Source organism: Eschrichtius robustus, chromosome 18 (genome assembly GCF_028021215.1).
Source record: "Eschrichtius robustus isolate mEscRob2 chromosome 18, mEscRob2.pri, whole genome shotgun sequence".
Taxonomy (NCBI): domain Eukaryota; kingdom Metazoa; phylum Chordata; class Mammalia; order Artiodactyla; family Eschrichtiidae; genus Eschrichtius; species Eschrichtius robustus.
The window spans coordinates 79,565,571-79,587,462 of NC_090841.1; the positions used below are offsets into that span (position 1 = coordinate 79,565,571).

The following is a 21,892-nucleotide window of genomic DNA, read 5'->3' on the forward strand; positions in this document are numbered from 1 at the left end:
TCTGTCCTGCTTTCCATCTATAAGCCTTCTCCATCTTTTAAATCCATCCGGAAATCTATCAGCTGGGTAGCCAACCCTTAGAGATGTGAGAGTGGGACTGACTCCAAAGAACCCCAGGTTATTAGATGGACAGCTCACCCTGGCATTTGGAAAGGACTGGAAACATGCTTTAAATCAGGCAGGCAGGTGCACTTAAACAGTGCAGATAAGCAAGCAAAATTCAAGGTAAGACACGGTAATTCGGGAAGACTTACTTGCCCATTTGTGCCCACGTACTCCCGTGCAATATAATAATCCAGTTATAGCAGGTATTGTGTGATTAAGCGTTTATTGGTAAGAACTGGTGAACTCCTAGTCTCCCAAGGGCAGGGGACCTACCTGTTCCCCTCCGGACCCCTGGTACTCAGCGAGCATGACGGTACTCAGCGAGCATGACAGGCCGTAGGCTCTCAAAGGTGCTTCCAGAAGACGTTTGGTGGTGTCTGTCTGTTGATGAGAACAACTCAGTACTCTCCTGTCGGAGGAGCAGAGCCAGAGTTGTAGGTCTGTGTAGTGGCAGACAGGTTCTAGGTCACCAGACGCGATTGCCGTGTCAGTGTGGACGCCCTCCTTCCCCGTCGGGGGGCGTTTGGACTTTCCCAGCCTCTCCTCATCTCCAGGTCTGTCCTATTGCCATAGTACCGACGTTTCCTGGCTTTTGTTGTGCCGTGGCCCACACTCTGTTTTGAAAGGACAGGAGCATAATAAAAGCGGATACGAAAGAAGGGCCAGATGACATCACTGAAAATATTTGAGGAAGTCCACTCTTTTGGATGTTTATAATCTCAGCATGTTAGTTGTTTGTAATATGATAAGAGCACTTTTGATACATGGGGGGAATTACAGGCCTTGTGGCTCAGACAATATTCATGAATTTTTATCTTGGGCTCATAGTGATGGAAAGAGAATAGGAGGTCTTGGCTTGAGTCCCAGATGACCTTGACTCGCTGGTTGACCTTGGGTACAACTTTCAGCGTCGTTGAGCGGCTTAAATTGTGCCTATGCCAGCTATTTATTGAATTAAAAAAAGAATTCCATTATTAAAGATGAGTTAGCACAGTAAATTCTCCCTCTCAAAAATCTTAACTCGGGGAAATTGATAGTACATGGAAATTAAAATGAAAATATCGCCTATCCAAGGTTAATCCCGTGAGCTCTGTGTAGTTTCAGCCTTCTGTGCCTGCTTTTAGAATGAAAATCTTAAAGCATTCAAATGTCCCCGTGAACAACCATCTCCCTAAGCGGTGAAAATGTTGCCACTTACAGTATCCCTGGATCTGAACTGTGAGTGTGGAGATGGGCCAGTATCTTCCCTCCGTGGGTGAAACAAAGCAAAGGTTAAAGACGTGAAGAGTACAGCCTTCCTGCCACATGCCAGGCACTGTGCTAAGCTCATCCCGTTTCCCCCCGACAGCAACCCCACGAGGTAGGGGTGGTAGATTCTACCCATTTTGCAGATGAGGGACACATGGGACAGGATGATTCTCAAGGCCACAGGACCTCCCTCCAGACAGGGCACCCCTGAGAGTGCGTACGTACGTACTATCCATGTACCTACGTCACAGTGGACGTTGCATACCTGCCTGAAGCCCAGGAAACAGAGTCAGGGCACTCTGGAGGCCTGGGAAGACCCCATCCTCTTGCAGACACCCCAAGTTCAGGATAAGAAGCCTAGATTAACTGTTTCATGCATCAGTGTGACAGAACTGGCTTCCAGTCCTTAAAAATGTGTGCATGCTAATTCTGAATTAGCCTTACCCCTGGAGGGCAGCTCCAAAACTCGGTCTGAACCGAGTCTAGGGAGATTTACTGTTTGGTGGGTCGACATTGCAGCTACTGTCATATGTGGTCCCTGATCGCAGCACAGGACCGTGAGAATAAAAAGCCCAACAGCCTGCTGGGGAGCAAAGAGAAGCATGGGGCTGAAAATTCCCTCTTGGAGTATCCAAGCGGACAAATATCCAAGTGGATAATCTGCACACAAATAACAGCGCTGCCTGCACCAAGCAGGACTCTGAGACGGAGCTGCCAGCGCCAGGAATGTGGTTCTGCTGTGACTTAGAGGTTTTATTCACAGACCTGCCGATGCAAAGCGAAACCTAAGCTCACAGCGAAGGAATCCTGTCTCACTGCTAATATGCAAAGGCGTGTCACATGGCTTCTGGAAGCTGCCAGGTGTGATTCCCTTGGCTGGGTACATATAGGAGAATGAGTGAGGCAGAAATTCAGAAATTCTACCCCAGAAGCCAGGCCAGCAGGAATGTAGAGTGGCTGTGATTTTAGAGTGGGCTCTCCCCTGGCTCGGAGCCCCGTGGCTTTGATCCAGGGGATCATCAAGTTTGCGAAGATGAAGCCGCTCGGATGTAGATGTGAGCCTGCCCAGGCAGACTGCTGGTATGCCTCGCAGACCAGCGCGAACCCACACCTGCCTTGCCTGGACCAGTCCCTGCCAACCAGAACGGAAATCTGATTGTATTCTGAAAAAGCATTGCTAAGTCTCTTTCCTTCCGTTCTTCTCAGGCTTCCCCCCCAAAATTGGTCATGGAGGGAGGGGTTTGGACAGAGCTCTTAGGCTGGGCGTAAATAGCTTCAAGAGACGTAGCCACTTCATTTCTTCAGAGCAATGTTAAATATTCGTTTCAGACTCATAGCCAACTCTCACAGCAGAGACATTTTTGTTCATTGCCAGAGACACCAAGAAATGACGGGCTGTGTAAATAAAGCTCAGAGCAGGTAGTGTGTGATGTAACGCCTGCGCTAAATGATGTTTTGCTAGACTGTCTCTCATGGCGGAGGAGGGCACAAAAAGAATCGTTCATAAATACTTAGCGCATTTACTCTAAATATAACATATGAGACTCTTTACTGTGTGTGCACAGAATTCTCCCCTCCAGCTATAATTACACAGGTGGCCTCTTAAAAGCTCCTTATGAGATGTTTTCCTCACCTTTGAGACAGAACTCTATCCCTAAGGCTATAAAAATGACTGAATGGCATTAGCCTTCGTCAAAAATAGTCTTTTTTTTTTTCTTTCCGGTCGCGCTGCGCGGCAGGCGGGATCTCAGTTCCCCGGCCAGGGATGGAACCCAAGCCCCCTGCCGTGGAAGCGCGGAGTCTTAACCGCTGGACTGCTAGGGAAGTCCCCAAAATTGTCTTCACCGTGGCCGATTCTCCTCTTATTGATCGGATGACAACATTGACACCTGGATGAGCAGCGAGAAAGAGAATTTTGCAGTCGGGTCTGTTTAGTTACCTGCATTTTCTCTAACTCACATCTGCGGGTGGACAGTTGCTGATACACAGGAGGGTGATGTCAGGGGAGTCAGGTCGGTTGGGGCAGGTTGTGTGCACAGTGGGTTATGTGCATACCGGGTAACAGAGTAGCTGGAGACGCCCGGATGAGCCCAGTTGCACAGCCAGCTGCCGGAGAATTCAGCTCCCGCCACGATGCGCGGGTGCCCCACCTCCTCGCTCTCCTGACTCAGCACCCCACCCCGTCCCTAGACCAGCCCATTGCCTGGTCCTTCCCAATCTGTGCCCACGTGGCCCCTGTTCTCTCTACTGAGCAGTCTCACCACTTCCTGACACCCCCTTCCATCAAATCACTGCCCTCACTGCTCTGTAAGATAAAGCGCTGCGTTTACTGTAGTATTTCTTTGCTGATCGTGAACGTGACGCGTCTATTCAACCGTGCTCTGCCTTTTACTGTGATTATGGCTGATGGTATTAGTACCCTGGTCCCGAGCTGCCAGGTCTGCCTTTGACACTGGCTTTCTCATGCTCCCTGTTGGCTTCGGGTGGCATTTGGTAGGATGTGAGCATTTTTCAGACGCAGTCACCTATTATGTTGCAGCAGAAAACACCGGTACTTACAAAGAATGAGCAGGGCCGAGATGTGAGATCCACACGAGCGTGACTTCCTGTGCCCGAGGGCAAGTGGCTGGTGTGTCTCAGTGTTTGAGGGCGTGGGTCTCAGCTCTGCAGAAGGGGAGACGAAGGCAGGAGGGAGAGCATTCCAGGCCAGAGGCATGGCGTGCACAAAGGCATGTTCTCGAGGAGGATGGAGACCCAGAGGTGTTCACGCTCAGGCGTTTAAAATCCTCGACATTCCACCGCTGTGTGAAAATGTTTTATTAAGCACTCGGCTGGAGTTGGAAGTGGAAGGAACGGTGGATGGAAAGGAACAGAACTCCCCTTGGCAGGTCTCAGGAGAACAAAGCTGGTCCAGGGAAGAGTGAGCCTGTAGGGACCAGAGGATGTGTAGACACAGAGTGGGCTGTGTCTTGTGAACGGAGCATGAGGTGGGCTCTAAACTAAAGGGTAACAGCAGAAGGACGCAAGTCCCCAGCCTGCCCGGTGCTATGGTCTGAATGTTTGTGCTCCCCGCCCAAAATCCTAACCCCAAGGTGATGGTATCAGGAGGTGGGGCCTTTGGGAGGTGATGAGGGCGTGAGGGTGGAGCCCCCGTGATGGAGATAGACATCCTTGCAATAGAGGCCTGCGGACCTCTCTGCCACATGAGGACATAGCAAGAAGATGCTCTTGGTACAAAAGCAGGAAGCAGGCCCTCACCAGACACCGAACCTTGCCTTGACCTTGGACTTGCAGCCTCCAGAACTGTGAGAAATACAGTTTAGAAGCCACCCAGCCTGGTGTTTTATTATAACTTCCCGGATGGACTAAGACGCTGGGCATTAGTGATTAACAAAAACATGAATGGTGACCGTCTATATTAAGGATGGAGAAGTCAAGGGCGGAGGGAGGGTGACTTCCAGAAACTGGTCTACTGACAGACCCACCAGAGAAGCCCCAACAGCAGTCGAACGATTTCAGATAGAAGCATCGTTCCACCTGGGCTGCGCGTGTGCGTGCGTGTGTGTGTGCACGCTCAGGTGCGCCAACTCCTGCAAGCTGGCCGGCGTGCACACTGGCTCTCAAATTACACACGCCTGTGGCAGCTTCACGGAGGCATCAGGAAGAGGGGCTTTGGCGATGCGCGACCAGACGCCTGAGGCACACCCAGCCTGCCTGGGTCATTGGCCATTGGTAAGACCGGCAGCGCCCCGGCCATCGTGACCACAGTGCCGGTGGCACAGTGCCAGAGGGCAGTTAAAGGAAACCAAGAGTGGGATGGGTAGTGAGGGGCTTTCGTGGAGGCCTGAACGAGCTGTTTCAAATGCTGGACGAGAAATAGAACTGGTTCTTACGTGAGACTTCGAGCCTGTTTCATGCGTAAGTCAACATCTAGGGAAGCCCAGACACGAAGAGGTTCAAGACCAACTTTTGGAATCAAGGGACTAAGCCCTGGTTCAGAATAGATGTCAGCCATAGGTTCATAAACATCTCTAAAGTTCAAGGAAAATAAATCAGACGTCTTAGGAGCTGAGACCGTGGCTGCCTTGAATATTCTGAGAGGCAGCAGATAATGTGCTGGTGACAAATTCTAGAACGTATTCAACAGATAGGAATTAGAAGTAAAAGGGGACCGGAATGCAAATGATCTGGCTGTTAGGTGATGGGAAGAAACACCTTAAAGTGGAGGCAATCTGTGCTTCAGATGGGACGTCCTTCGGGCTTCAAGATAGAATTACCTGCGTCTCCAGGAGTCCTCTCTTGGCTCTGTACTTACTCGTAAGGTCCCCTGTCGAGTCCACTGTCCAGCTGACCCCCACCCACATGGTCCCTGGTTCCTGACAACAGCTGCACGCCCGTGTCCCGTGCCCCTGGCTCTTTGCTGTGTACGTTTCAAGTTTCTGGACCAGATGAGGCATCTCCAGATCTCCACCCTGATGGAGGAACAGCAGTGACGCCTGGAATCACGTCAGGTGAAGGCCCTGTGGCTCCGTGGAGGGATGCTGTGAAGGAGGAGGGAAGGATGCTTCTGGATGGAGCGTGCGTCACCTGCGCTCAGAGCGCGCGTGACCAATGTCAGCACCTGCACTGGCGCCCACCCGGGCCGGATCGCCCGGCAGGCCTCCCTCCCTTCCTCGCTAGGGGACACACTGGCGTCCTGCATTCTGTCTCAGGACGGGAGGAGAGGGCCCAGGCGGAGGGTGTGTGACAGGAGACGCCACCCCGCTTCCCTAACTCAGCCAGGTGGCCCGCTTGCCTTCCTCTGCAGGTGGGCCCACCCACACTCTGAGATCGTTCTGGCCCTGGGCAAGGTGTTTCTGAGGAAGCGCTGGCAGATGCAGCCTGGCTGAGCTTCTCTCCCATTCCGGTGTCTGAGGCTCCGCGCCAGCAGCCAGGCCTGCGCCTCGTCCTCGTGACCCTCAGGTGTAAATGGTGCCGGAGGCTTCGCGACAGACGCCACTGACTTCTCGCCACAGGCCTGGGCGGGGTCACAGTTGTCCTCAGTTTGTGCAAAGGGCGGTGCGCTTCAGAAGCTAGGTCGTCTCTCGGCCTAGACTCTGCCTTTTGCCGTCTTCTCACGCTCCTGGTCTGCCCGTTCCTGCTTCCCAACTTACACCCGCCCAGCAGCCCTGCCCGGGGGCGTCCTCACCGTTGAGGGTAGCAGCTCGAATGCGGGCTGTCGTCAGCCTGCTGTCAGTGTCATGAGCGTAACTGGTATAATGGCGGAGCGTGTTCTGACCTTCGGCCTGCCAGCAGCCCTCTCCGTCCTGTCCAGCTCCTGAGATACTGGGGTTTCTTTCCGTTTTCCCCGCCGGTCAGCACCCAAGCCCCAGCATTAAAGTGTGGCCGCCTCTGCTGTCTTGTCAACAGCAAGCTCTATTTGGAGAACACACCTTGCCTTTGAGCAGCCTGGGAAGAAAGAGGAGGTGAAGAAGTTGGCTATAGGCTCATACAAACGTGTAAGTGCGCAAGTATGGGTAGAAGAGCACGTAGCTTATTTCTGTGACTCAGCTGAGGGCCCCGAACGCGCCGCCTCCCGGTCCTGCCTGCCGGGAGGAGCGGTGCCATCGCAGGTGCTCGCTCACCTGGGTGAGAGTAAGTGAGCACCTGTGGGACCTGACGACTCCATCCTAGAAGACCTGTGGCCCTTCATCTCCCCTTGAACGACTCATCCTGTCTGGTTCCCGGTTCCCGTCCTCCCCTCCTTTCTTCCCCCAACTCCCAGCCCCGGGAGGACAGATCTCACTGCAGGTCTGTCAGAGATCAGAATACTTGGTAAGAGTCCACTGGGGTCGTTCATCTAAATGGGCGACCCTTTTGTCCATCAGTTATTCCACTGCCTTTAGCTAGGGACAGTTTGAGGACCATTCCAGAAGCAACACATCTATTTTGGGTGCCCTTGAAATGTTAAACAAAGGCAACCAAATTGGCTGGATTTCCCACCCAGTTTATTGGGGAGAAGGGTTTTGTTCTGTGTGGAGTGGCTGTGATCTGCACTTCCTCTGCCATATACCCTGTCTTGCTAATACTATGTTGGAATGATTTCCTTAATTTCTAAAGCTGCATGTACGGAAATGGCTTATATTTCCTGTTTTGATAAACTAATAGGACTTTACTGGGAACCTTGTTCCCAAGTTGGCTTTCTCTTTGTTGGCCTCTTTTTAGATTAAAAGGATAATTTTAGAAAGTCCAGCCTGCCTGGAGTTGTGACAAAGACAAAGATTTGTATAAATTTTTTTTACCTAAAATAGGGAAGATGATTACTTTTTTAAAAAAAGGAATGTCTGTCTTTTATGTTAGTCAGAATGGGTTATTCAATAGCCCTCCATACAGGAAGCTTGGGTTGGATGCTGGGGACAATCCAATGGTAAAATATCTGTAAATTCCCTCCAGATTTGCTCTTTTTGGCTGGAGGTATGTTGGCTTAAAAAGGCTTTCTTGGACAAGACGTTTCTTGGAACATGTGGAGGACAAAATATTCTTTCTTTGGGGACAAATGAGTTTTGTTCTTGCGTCTTCATGTATATTTGATTAACACTCGTTTCTTCTGTGCAAGTTGAGAACAATAGTGAGCATTTTTTCCTTCATTTATGTGTATTGTATCAACTTCAGAGAGATTGACATCTGCAGAAAGCTGGGTGCATGTCTGTGGATTTGTTCTCTTAATATACATGGATGGTTCACACTGGTAGTTAAGAAAGAGCTAGTCTTAAAGAGCCTAAGTCATTCGTGTGTATTATTTTCTGGCATCCAAGTGGTTGTTGAAACCTATTTTTAAATGTCCTAAGTATCTGACATGGGGAGAAGTGGCACTGAGCAGTTCTCTCTGTGTTTGGAAGCGGGGCTGCTCCCCAGACACCTGCATGGGGTACCCACTTTTCACCGGGCTGCCAAGGAAATGCTTTTCCTCTCTGCCCGCTGCTGCACCATCCCTGATGAAGGCCATGTGACACCGGCTCCTCCTGATGCCAGCAGATTGCTCAGAGAGGATGCCGGAGAGCAATAAGTGGGACCGGGCGCTCCCTTAATCCTGCAGCCGCTACCCTTGATCTCTACTCCGACTCTTCTCTGAATTCCAGTGAGAAGTGGCGGAGCAGTCTCTGCAGGCAGCCAGAGAGCCCGTGGCCCAAGGCGGAAAGTCTCTCCTTGAATCTGATAGATGCCTGGTTCAGGAAGCTAGAACCTGGCTTTGCTTAGAACATTCCATGACTTCTGTTCTCCCAGAGAAGAAAGACTCCCCGGGGAACCTAGACCATGCATCTAGGGTGATTTGGATGTCTCTAGGATGAACTAAAGCCCATGCAAATAGATGTATTTTTAAATCATTCTATGAGGTATCGCCTCACACCAGTCAGAATGGCCATCATCAAAAAATCTAGAAACAATAAATGCTGGAGAGGGTGTGGAGAAAAGGGAACCTTCTTGCACTGTTGGTGGGAATGTAAATTGATACAGCCACTATGGAGAACAGTATGGAGGGTCCTTAAAAAACTAAAAATAGAATTACCATATGACCCAGCAATCCCACTACTGGGCATATACCCTGAGAAAACCATCATTCAAAAAGGGTCATGTACCACAATGTTCATTGCAGCTCTATTTACAATAGCCAGGACATGGAAGCAACCTAAGTGTCCATAGACCGATGAATGGATAAAGAAGATGTGGCACATATATACAAAGGAATATTACTCAGCCATAAAAAGAAACGGAATTGAGTTATTTGCAGTGAGGTGGATGGACCTAGAGTCTGTCATACAGAGTGAAGTAAGTCAGAAAGAAAAACAAATACCGTATGCTAACACATATATATGGAATCAAAAAAAAAAACGGTCCTGATGAACCTAGTGACAGGGCAGGAATAAAGACGCAGACGTAGAGAATGGACTTGAGGACACAGGGGGTGGGGAGGGGGAAGCTGGGGCGAAGTGAGAGAAGCATCAACATATATATACTACCAAGTGTGAAATAGATAGCTAGTGGGAAGCACCTGCATAGCACAGGGGGATCAGCTTGGTGCTTTGTGATGACCTAGAGGGGTGGGATAGGGAGGGGGGGAGGGAGGCTTAAGAGGGAGGGGATATGGGGATATATGTGTGCATATGGCTGATTCACTTTGTTGTACACAGAAACTAACACAGCATTGTGAAGCAATTATACCCCAATAAAGATGTATAAAAATTTTCTTTTAAAAAAAAGTGTAATGATGCCAAGATTCAGACAAGGCTCCAAAAAAAAGAATTCCCATATAAAAAACTAACCAAAAAAATCTCTTGTTCAGACCTCTCCATGTTGCCCCTGGAAACCATCTGTTGCATTCCATTTGAGTAGAATATGATCCAAGGTTTCTAGAAAATGTATCTTATGGCTTTACATTGCCAATTGGCTCTTAAGCAATCCAGGCCATTTCCAATTCCTAGAATTTCTAATCAGCACAGCAATGCTGGCTACTAATTCAGGACAGGATAAAATTCAGCAAAAAAAAAAGTCTTAAAAGGATGCTTTGGGGCTTCCCTGGCGGCGCAGTGGTTGAGAATCTGCCTGCCAATGCAGGGGACACGGGTTCGAGCCCTTGTCCGGGAAGATCCCACGTGCCGCGGAGCAACTAAGCCCGTGTGCTACAACTGCTGAGCCTGCGCGTCTGGAGCCTGTGCTCCGCAACAAGAGAGGCCGCGACGGTGAGAGGCCCGCGCACTGCGATGAAGAGTGGCCCCCGCTCGCCACAACTAGAGAAAGCCCTCGCGCAGAAACGAAGACCCAACACAGCCATAAATAAATAAATAAACAAATACTTTAAAAAAAAAAAAAAAAAAGGATGCTTTGAATAAGGAAAAGAGAACTAAAATTTTTTGGCACTGCGATTGATTAGAAGCTCAAACTGTGTCCTGGGTGCTCAGAGCCACCCTAATTGTGCCCCAGGTGCCCAGGTGGCAGGGGGCAAAGGATGTCGAGGGCTGGCACTTGTCTGGGATGGACTTGCCACATTAGGCAGGGACACAGTGACCCTGCAGGAAGTAGTACTTTCTTCCACTGAAGAGATGGCTCAGTGGTTTGCAGTTGCCTCATTGTCTGTAAGCAAATTCCCCTTTCTCCATGCCAGCCCATTAGCCTAGCACGGTGCTCCAGACTTCACGTGCTTACCTGGAAATCCTGCTAGAAAGCAGGTTCTGACCCAGGAAACCTGGGGCGGGGTCTGCAATCCTAACTAGCACCGAGGCAATGCTGGTGCTGCGTCCACACAGCAGGCTGGGAGTGGCGAGGGTGTAGACAAAGCAGCAGCATGTCAAGCATGGGTGGATCGCCTCTTTGACGCTGTGTCTGAGCCCCCGCCTCTAATCAATCACCCTCCGTCCTCTCCCCATTCCCCTCCCACTCCACTCCTTCTTTGCCAATATGGGTTTTCTTCCTATTAATTGTTGCAAGGATTACCTACCCTTCATCTCTTCCAGGTGCAGCTCAGAGACGTTCCTGGTCTGCTGGGCTTCTTACATTTATGCTGCTTCTCTCTTACTTCCCAAAGCTTATAATTCACACTGAGTTTTCAGAACTACTCCTATCAGCTCTGCAACACTTTTTGAGATGTCAAGAGCTTACAGTGATGTCGAAATTCATTGTCCCTTAACTCTACTCAATACTCTGTAATGACCTACATGGGAAAAGAATCTAAAAGAAAGTGGATATATGTATATGTATAACTGATTCACTTTGCTGTACACCTGAAACTAACACAACATTGTAAATCAACTCTACTCCGATAAAAGTTAATTTTTAAAGAATGGAAAATTTTTGTAAAAAAAGAAATTCACGTCCTTTCCCTGTGTCCCAGCAGGCTAAATTCCTCTGCCTTCCCTGGAAGGAGCGGATGAGGCCAGTGGGGCTGGTCTCTAGTCTGGTGGCAGAAGAGGTGGCTGCCAGGATGGGAGTGTCCTCAGTGACGCTCGTTCATCTGCTGACGGAAGTAGCGATTCATCCCCCTGGTCCCCCTCCTTCCACAGTTTGGAAGTTAGATCCACGGTTTGAAATGATCACGCATCTTGGCAGCAACAGAGATGGTTCTTGGTTGAGAAGTAGGATTCAGGATGTCCCAGACCATGGGCTGTCTGTCTTGGACGATAAATCAGCAATGAGTTGAAATTGAGTCCTGGCCCGGAAGCAACGTGGGCGCATCCTGAGGGTCGTGAGAAGAGTGGGTTCCAATTCGCTCCAATCCTAGCTGCTCTGAATCCTGGTGATAACAATGCTAGGCCTGAGGGCTGGCGGTTCCCCGTCTGTCCCCACGGTTCCAGCAGCAGAGGCCTTGGGTTACATGGCAGGAGGTCGGCCTCTCAGGGTGGGCACGTACGGAGGAATGGGGCACAGCACAGCGCAGGAGAAAGGCCGGCGCTCAGTCCTCTCTGTCACCAGGCGTGATTTAACATGTGGGGCTTTCTTCTCTCTTATTCACTCCGGACTACCCCCTTCTTCGTGGCACTTGCCATAATTGAACTGATGTAGGCTTCGTTGTTCGTTTACTTGATTTTCTTGTCTACTTGTTTACATGGTCTCTTCCCCACTTTGTACCCGCGGCCAGCACCGTGCATCCCCCAGAGTAAACACTGGAGAAGGAAGGAAGGGAGGGAGGGAGGAGTGAATTTGCAAAGTGAAAAGGTGGATAAATGATCTCCTTCCAGCTGTCATATGTGTTTGGAACTGCGGGTTAGGGTCCTCTGGCTGATGCAGTTGAAGGAAAGTGTTCCCCTGAAGGCTCTGGGCTGGGAAGTGTGTGGTGCAAGCTCCTCCGGGGCCCGGAGCCTGGGTGGGTTTCTGTGTGACTGTGGGGCAGTAAGGACCCGCGCGTGTTGGGTTCGAGCGTTCTCCAGGGATGGGAATTCTCCAGGGATGGGAATTCTCCAGGGATGGGAGTCCTTGCACTTTTCACGGACCTTCAGCATCATTGGTCCTGTGGGGCCGTGAGCGCTTGTCTGCGCTGGGATGAAGGGTGTCCAAACCAGGGTGAGCGTTTGGCCTGCTCGGTTGGATAGATGGAGCTGGTCCGTGACAGTGAGTCTGCAGGAGCCTCCTGGCCCTGGGAGCTGCATCTCCCACTCAGATGCTGGACATTGACCTTGGTGACCTGCAGGGGAGCTCAGGGAGAGCTGGTGCCGGAGTATTGCTCTACACCGTGTGACCGACGGGGATTCAGACTTGAAGTGAGAAGCTAATGGAGGATTGAATTGATGTTTCTGTGAGAGCTTGGACCTTACGGTGAAATCATGCCCTCCTGGAAACACTGAAGTTGAAGGTCTGGGCCAGGGCCAGCTTGTCATCTTGGAGGGTGGTGGGCAGACTCTTGAGGTGGGTGTAAGGTGGGGAGGAGGCTTGTCATCTTCACTAAGGAGCCGACAAGAGGACCACGGTTTGTCTTTGAGTTGTGCTGAGCAGTCAACTCGGGCGTAGACTCAAGGGCTTGGGTTGGGCAGTGGCTGGACTGAGCTTTTGTTCTTCTGTTTGGGGGGGTGGGGTGGGGCTGGAACACAGACACAGGACCCCATGTAGCACTTCACACACTCCTCATCCGAGGCCCTCGGGAGGGTATATGTACCTTGAGAATGTTCCAGAGCCCAGGTCCCGTCAGGGGAATGCCAAGGCTCAGCCTGAGACTTGTTCAGTCTCTGAGAGATGTCTGGAGCACGTGCCCTGCCCTAGTGAAGTAAATACTTCTGTTCATCCTGGAGACCTGACATTCCAGAAGGAGGTACTTAGGGCTCTTGTCACTGTTGGAATTCTTAAGAGCCCCTCTGTAGGATATGTAAGATGCTGATGGGAAACACACACACACAGGAGGGCTGGAGTTTCCGTGATGGAAATTGGCTTGTTGGGTGGAGGGCTGCTTCTTAACAATGTCTCCCTCACCTCCTGTGTCAGGTTATCTGAGCCATGCACACATGGTTGAAAAGCATTGAGGCCAGGAGTTTTCAAGCCTGTAAGTCTTAGTTCCAAAAGCAGAAAAGTGCTATTGAATTTTGAGCGGGTTGTGAAGAACTCATTGCTATAACTAAATCCAGTGCATATCCTAAACCTAGAATGGAAAGTCTGTTAGATCGATTTGAAACCATTAAAATCATTTCAACCATTGATTTATATACAGGGATTTGGCAAGTGGCTTTAAAATCAAAATTAAAAATAGCATGTGAAGCACCAGATGGGGAATAGGAGTTTATGCTTCACCCTTCAGCCTGAGGAGTCCCTCTACCCTTTCCAAACAACTGGTAAATGAATTCTGATTGTGTGAGCCGGGAACACCTTGCCAAGGCACCTGTTCACGTCACGGTCGTACATAATACAAAGTACAAATGTGGCGGCCCATCCAGGCTCCTCACTTCGGTGCTCATTAGAATCCATAAGCCGATGGCTTGGCACAGAGCTGGTTGTATAAAAACCAAATATGCAAAATCGTGGGATTTAAAAATGAGCCCCACTGAAGTCAAACACTGAAGCCATAAAAAAAATTGGCAAATACCTTGTATCATATTTGGAGGGCATGAAAGGATTTTATCCATGTTTGCTCTTACATTATGGAGCTTGGGCTATCTCATTGCCTTAGGACAGAAGGATACCCAGGAGATTCAAAAGACTTTAGAGGTACTGGTTTCTTTAAAGGGTTTGAGATTTTCAGATTTTTTTGAATTCTTCAAAGTAGTGCCTGATGCCACCGATTTTAGATTAGGTAAAGAATGATAATAAGAACAAGAAATGTGAAACTCTCAAATGAGACCTCTCTGTAGGAAGCAGTTAGCAAAGGAAAGGAATGTGTCATCTCTACAGAAAGGACAGTGCATTGCTGATGAGGTCTAAGGTCAGCTCCGGCCAGATGGTGTTGAGTCAGGGTTTACTTGTGTGCCCACCAGGGTTGACCGTCCGGGAAGCCTCGTCCTGGCAGGAGCTGCCGAGGTGGCCAGGCAGCCCCATCTGCATCTTCGCGTGAACCTTCGGGAACAGGGAAGATGCTGGCAGATGTGCTAGCACAAAAAACAGGCAGAGAACTTCAGAGGGAGTCCCCAAGTGACCCCCTGTTTAGTCACTGAGACTTGACTCAGGAGAGGATGGAGTCGCTATGGTGAAACGCGGTTTTGTTTAAAGCTGGGATGGGTTCTGCTGTCGGGAAGTGTTGCCTGCTCCGTAAGGTTTGGCTAAGTGCTCCCCAGAGCTCACCGCGCCCAGGGTCCCCACCAGATGGGATCCATGGGGGCTCCGAACGGTCTGGCCAAGAGTGAGGAGCCAGACGCAGGTTCCCCAGTGACCAGCTGTGCTTACTCGCCTGTCGGGAGTGATGGGGGTGGGGGTGGGGGTGGGCAGGGCCGACACTTGGCTGAGCAGAGAGCGGGGAGAAGAGGGCCAATCTGATCGTCATTTCCTACTCAAAATATTTAGTGCTGTGGACACAGTCTGAAAGGAAGAGCTCAGACACGGTCCAATCTCCAAGCCCATCTTTTGCCTGAAATTCTGAGATCGAGGGCAAGAAATAAATGCATTCTTCCTCGCTGGAGTCGTCCAGCCAGAGAGCTCGCCCAGTCGTCCACTAACGTCATCAAAGAGTTATATCTCAGTGTCTGATGAAAAGTTCACGGAGGTCACCCCAACCCGACTGAATAAATACTTAGGAAAAGCCTCTTCCCCAACCCCCCCTCCTCCGCACCCCAGGTGAGCACGTCTCAGGGAAAGGGAAGGGGCGGGGGGCTTCTCCGCGGATGGCGGGTACCCTGTGATGGAGGTGAGGGTTTGTCATCCTACCAGGTGTATTTGCAAATTCTGCCTCCGGATCAGAAGCCCCTTCTCCCTGTAATTCACTGGGACCTGTGCCGTGTAAGGGGGCCTGGAGCGCCCTGCGCGTTTATCGTAACCCCATCCTACTCAGCCTTGGACACCTCCTCCCAGAATCCATCCCCCCCTTGCCAAGCAGAATGAAGGGCTGCTTCCTACGTGCCTGGACTCCTCCTCCAAACTAAAGGGCTTAACACAGTATCCAAGGCTCACGTCCCATGGGATCCCTGGATCCAGGGAAAGTTCTCCTTGACTTTCGAGCCCCAGGATCTAGCTTGGCATCTGGCATTTAGTAGGCACTGAAAAAAGGCTTATTGACCATAGAACGTACAGCGGCAAGAGCAACCTTGATGTGAACTGTGGACTTTGGGCGGTGATGGTGTGTCAGTGGAGGTTCATTGATGGTAACAAGTGTCCCGTCTGGTGAGGGAGGTTTTTGGTTGAGAGGTTGGGGCCCCGGGGGAGCTGTGCATGAAGTCTCTGTACCTTTTGCTATGGACCTAAAACTGCTCTGAAAATTAAATTCTATTTTTTTCAAGGCTTACTGAACGTTTTTTTTTTAATTTATTTATTATTTATTTATTATTTATTTTTGGCTGTGTTGGGTCTTCGTTTCTGTGCGAGGGCTTTCTCCAGTTGCGGCAAGCGGGGGCCACTCTTCATCGCGATGCGCGGGCCTCTCACTATCGCGGCCTCTCTTGTTGCGGAGCACAGGCTCCAGACGCGCAGGCTCAGCAGTTGTGGCTCACGGGCCCAGTTGCTCTGCGGCATGTGGGATCCTCCCAGACCAGGGCTCGAACCCGTGTCCCCTGCATTGGCAGGCGGATTCTCAACCACTGCGCCACCAGAGAAGCCCTTACTGAATGTTTTGAATGAGTAGTTGTTAGAATTGGAAGGGCTGTCAGCACCTGTCACTATGACGCATACTGTAGCTGCACTGCACTGTGAGGTAACTTCTTCTCTGCTTTGTGTTTCATCTTTGCAGGGCGTGAAGAAGTTCGATGTGCCCTGTGGAGGGAGAGACTGCAGTGCGGGCTGCCAGTGCTATCCCGAGAAAGGAGGATGGGTAAGTCGCCACACTGCAGGAAGTGTTATCTTCCTTACACATCCATTTTGAACGAAGTGCCGCATCCTGCCTGGTTAAGTCATTTGCATACGTTCCTAAGAAATTTAATACAGGCGCGTTCTTTTCCACAAAGCAAACAATAATATAATGCAAAGTTGTGTCGATTTATACCACTTTCTTAATAATTTGAGAACAGCGTTAACTTTCTCAAGCCTCTTTTCTCTTGTTTGTTGTCATAAATACACATGGGTATGCATATAGGTACACATAATCCAACTGCGTTTTATATTTATATCATATATAAGCATACATTTTGTAAAAACACTGCCTAAAGAAAACATCATCACATTTATACTGCGATATCCATTTAAACTAGAGGGCGCTGGCGTTATACCACTGAGAATCGCTTTGGCTTTTAAAATTATCCCTCTCATTCCCTGAATGCCCTTTCTGTAAAGCCCACTTCACAGGTAAGTCAGAGAAAAACGGTCCCCCCAAAATTATCACCGTAACATCTGGCAGAGTTTGAAATACGGACCTGATTTTGGGTGTAATATGTTCAATCAAAGTGTTGCCTTTAAAGCTGATGTTTGAGTCTTGGTATTGCTGATTTTAACAAGGAATTGTTTGTATGTCTAAAGCCCATTTTGGCGTGTGACACTGTGGGGAGTGGTATTTCGTTTTACGTCGCAAAGTCTTCTGCGTCCTTACGCTTTGGAATCACGCATTTCCCTCTAGGACTCATGCTTGTCCGATGCCAGGTAGTAAAAGGCCGCTGGGGCTTCTCGCCTGCATCGCCCTGTCCTTGTTGGAACCGGGAATGACAGCCGTCCTCGGGGGCTCCAAATGCCTTTCACCAAGTTGAATTCTGAAGTCAGTTTTCAAAGTAGGCGTGCTCCATCCCCACCCACCAGGAGGAAGAGACCCACCTCTGAGGCTGGGTGTTATACCCGACATCCTTCCCTACCTGAGTCGCCCCCAAAAGTCAAATACGTAAAAGGCGTGGCAGGGAACCCCTTTATCAATGTGGTGGGCTTATGTACTAACATGCGACTGACCGTTATTTTAGTGGCATAGCTCACAGTTGAGGAGTGATCTTCTGCCAGGAGATCAAAGCTTCCGTCTCCACGGGCTGTGTTCATCGTGACAGTTTTTGCTGTTGTTGCTTTAGTAAAGGGTTCCTCTGCTTGGAGTGGGGACTTTATGCTTAAGGAATTGCTAGCTGAAGATGCTTTATCAGCATTTAACAAGGAGAAGTGTTTTTAAATATATGGAAACCGTTCCCTGAGACTTAAATTCCCCTGGGGTCCCTTGCTATAGGTTTTCCCAGCGATGGTTCTGGAGCAGTGGTGAAAAGCCTGATTGCAGGGCTCTCCCCTCCCCAGCGCTTGGCTAGCTCAGCCTTCTGCGGGCACAGAGAAGGCAAACGAGTGGTATACAAGCATCTGTGAGACGTCCCCGAGTTGGAGCGACCCCGACTCTGATAGGACCTGCATTCTCCCTGGGATCTGCCAAACAGAACCCAGACTGAGTAGAAGGGGGCTGGGTCTATTCTTTTTCACACTTTATGATCAGTTAACATAGAACCAATATGTGAACATAACTCCCATAATGCTTTTACAAGAACGCTGTTCTTCCGTAAAGGTAGTTCATTCTGATTATTTCCATATGTGATGCCGTCTGCAGAGCAGTGGATTCTTAAATGACGCTGAGGGTCTTCTCAAAGAGGTCATCAGAAGAGAATTTCTGCAGGTCCCTTGGTCTTTCTAGTTTAGTAAGTTTACAGCACAGGTGTTATTTCCTGTCATCCCTGATTAAGAAAATACCTTGACTCTGTTTCTTCGCATTGCCAAAAAGTAGAAACTGACACCTTCTGGTTAATTTCATTAACATGAGTAACCTAGCATGGGCTTGACTTTCCTTTAATTCTGCAGACACATTATCAATCTTGGTCAAACTAAGTTGAGACTTGGCAGTTGTCCGGTTAGTTTGTTCAAGAGCCAGGGCCAGCGGTACCCCACCAGGGGACTGGCCTGCGGGTGCCACTCTCCGGAGTGTTTGGAGTCATGAAGAGAGGGGTAGACCCTGTTCCTGGACCACACAGATCCAAACCGGCTGGCTCTAACTCTCTGCACCCGAGGCTGCCCGATTGATTCAGGTGTGCTGTTGAATACTGATCAATAAGGTGATAGGAATGGCTGACAGTAAGAGATAAGAAGAAAACCCAGTGAGGAGAAATAACTAACCCCACTTATCATTGTCTACAGGGTAAGCCCAGTGTGTTACTGAAGATATTTATTGTTAGGACAGTCACATATACTTCATGAAATCATTTATGAAAATAGAATGTCTATGTCCGTTCTACGAACCTGGTGTATGTATATTAAATATGTGTTCATTAACAAGTCTACCCAAATGGGGTCCTATCGAAAGCAGAGCTATTTCTGCCCTGCTTTTGGATTGGTAGTATTTTTCAGAAGTAATGTAATACACAAAAATAGCCATGGGGTGGATTTTGCCGCTCCGAGAGCTGTGTGCATAGTTTGTTCTTTCCCACAGCTTCCCCTGGGGTCCCTTGCTGTCTGTTTTCCCCTCAGTGCCACCGTAGCAGCCGTGACAGAGCCTGGCTGCAGAGCCACGGTCCCCGAGCTCCAGGCTCACTCTGCCTTATATGGGCACGGGGTCCAGCTAATGTGTTCCTCGCCATGGTGACAGCCAACACCAGAAACTGTATGTTACTGGGTAACTTGTAGACTCGAAGCAGAAATCACAAAGGTACTGTGGATTCTGGTTCCAAAGGACTTCTCGTCCTAACCAAAAGAGCAAGCTCTGTATCGAGCCAGACTCCCCGCCCTGGAGTGGCGGGTGGCGCGTTGTCCCAGGGAGAGAATTGCGTCTCACAGACAGAGCCAGCCGCCCCGTGGATCATTCCAGCAAGCCGCTAGCGGGGGCAGGAAGGCGGGGAGCTGAGGCCCAGCGGTCTGCGCACCCTTCGCTCCTGGGCCAGCGCTGGGAGGTGCAGAGGGTGACCTAGCCACATCCGCCAGTTCTCATGGGAGGACAGTGACATTTGGGGCTCAGTGACTTGCTCCAGTCTCAGTTCAGAACAGAACTCGAGCTCTCCGACTTTCAGATGAGTTCGTGTTCCAATACAGTAATCTTTTGAGTCTGCACACCTCTGGCCAGATGTTAACCTATATGGAGGAGATTCCAGGGGATGGGGGGAAAGCACACAGTCAGAGAACAGAGAAAAGAGGTTTCGCTGTCTTGACTCAAGAGTTGTGATTCTCTAGCCAATTCTCCAGCCATCTCTTCAGTTGCTTAGTGAATCAAAAAAGTAAATAACTTTAAGAAATGAGTTAACGTGGTTAGATCTAGAGACTGTCATACGGAGTGAAATAAGTCAGAAAGAGAAAAACGAGTATCGTATATTAAGAAATGAGTTAAGACTTTGTTGTTGTTAGAGGGTTTCTACTTCAAATAATCCCTATTAAGTATACTGGAGTAATTGGAAAGTGTAAGTCCTGATCCAGAAGTACTCCACAGGGTGCTGTCCACAAACAAAGGCAACTAACTAAATTCTCGAACTTTCTCCACTGCTAATGGTCACATACTTGTCACGCCAGACAAAGCTGCCCAGCCCCCATATCTTTTTCTATTCTTTTTGTTTTTTTATTGAAGTATAGTCGATTTACAACGATTCGTCTGTACAGCCAAGTGATTCAGGTTTAAATATATGTACGTAAATATATATTCTTTTCCAGATTCTTTTCTATCATAGGTTATTACAAGATATTGAATAGAGTTCCCTGTGCTATACAGTAGGTCCCTGTTGTCTATTTTATACATAGTAGTGTGTATCTGTCAATCCCAAACTCCTAATTTATCCCTCCCCTTCCCCTTTCCCCTTTGGTAACCGTAAGTTTGTTTTCTATGTCTGTGAGTCTATTTCGGTTTTGTAAATAAGTTCATTTGTATCATTTTTTTAGATTCTACATATAAATGATATCATATGATATCTGTCTTTCTCTGACTTACTTCACTTAGTATGATAATCTCTAGGTCGATCCGTGTCTCTGCAAATTGCACAATTTCATTCCTTTTTATGGCTGAGTAATATTCCATTGTATATATGTACCACATCTTCTTTATCCATTTCTCTGTCAATGGACATCTAGGTTGCTGCCATGTCTTGGCTATTGTAAATAGTGCTGCTGTGAACGTTGGGGTGCATGTATCTTTTCAAAGCATGGTTTTCTTCGGGTATATGCCCAGGAGTGGGATTGCTGGATCACATGGTAACTCTATTTTCAGGTTTTTAAGGGACCTCCATACTGTTCTCCATAGCGGCTGCACCAATTTACATTCCCACCAACAGTGGAGGAGTGTAGGAGGGCTCCCTTTTGTCCTCTTTTTCTATTCTTTGTCTTCTTTCTTTCTCTACACACGGTGGAGATGGAAGGTAGCTGAGCTGCAAGCATCAGAGAGAATTTCTGTTACAGAATTTCTGTCAAAGCAGAGTGACTGCCTCCACGTGACACAAAGCTTCATAGTGTAGAAAACGGGAGAGAGAACAGGGGAGGCATCTGATTCAACAGATAGAGATGCCTTTGCCTTTGTGCATTACCTCACCAAAAAGGTTGTGAAATTCTCAGATTTTTCCAACCGAGGTCAATTTTAATTCATTATCTCAGTTACTCTGTCAGGTTCCTGTTCCCCTGACACTTTGGTTTTTGACCATAAACTCAGATCAGATAGGCGATTTCAACCTTTTAATGGCATTAACCTTCCCAAGGCGCCTGTTTTCCTAGGCAATCAGGTATTCAGAAATTGGTACATACAAAGATAGATTAAGTCCCAAACGTTGGGAATTATTGAGGTGGTTAAATGGCCTGTCGAGCTGCGGTGGGAAAAGGAGAAACCACCACTGTGGCTGGTCCCAGAGTTGAACCACCAACCCGGAGGGAGGGACCCGGCATCTCCCCATCACTGTGCAGTCATCCCCCCCCCCCACGTTCGCCCTCCGTGGGCCTGGCAGCAGGAGCCCCAAGACTGGAACCTCAGCTCCTTGAAGGGTGCAGTTGACAAGCTCACTCACTTAAGCAAAGGCTGAGAGCCAGGGCAAGTTGTGTTTGGCTGTTGCATTTTTTTCATGTAGCTAAGAGTTTCCCACAGTCTATGGGTCCCTGGACTTGGGTCAAAGTATGAGCAAATAATTCTCGACCTCACAAGATTCCTTAAATTCAACAATATAAATCAAAGTGAGAGAAACCGGAGAGAAACAGAGTGAGAGAGGAAGCAAAGTGTGAACAGAAAGCTCTCAGAGATGGGTGGTGACGGATGGATGGGGTGCAGGAGACTCAGTCTTCGGCCCTCGCCTGTCAGCCCAGGTAGGCAGCAACCAAGAGATGCAGGAAGCAGAGGCGTAGCGTCAGGGAAAGGAGCAGAGGGGCCCTGAGCAGCTCTGAACCACAGTCACTGTGGCAGGGTCTCTTCCAAGGAGAGCTGTAGTCTTGCTGATGGCGGTATCTTCTGTTGTGCGTCGCTAATCATAAACCTTACCCTCAAATGTGTATAAGTGGGCTGTGGCAATAAAACTGAACTTTTTCTTTGAAATGCTCAGTATAAATCTGA

General features: G+C 49.1%; 1 protein-coding gene across 1 annotated transcript in view; it reads left to right on the forward strand.

The window, feature by feature from the left end:
• The window catches only part of COL4A2 (collagen type IV alpha 2 chain), a 176,507-nt gene that overhangs the window by 39,810 nt on the left and 114,805 nt on the right, over window positions 1–21,892 (forward strand). Inside the window, exon 4 of the mRNA XM_068526966.1 lies at window positions 16,178–16,258. Coding sequence (XP_068383067.1) covers window positions 16,178–16,258 — 81 coding nt within the window. The remainder of the gene's footprint in view (window positions 1–16,177; window positions 16,259–21,892) is intronic.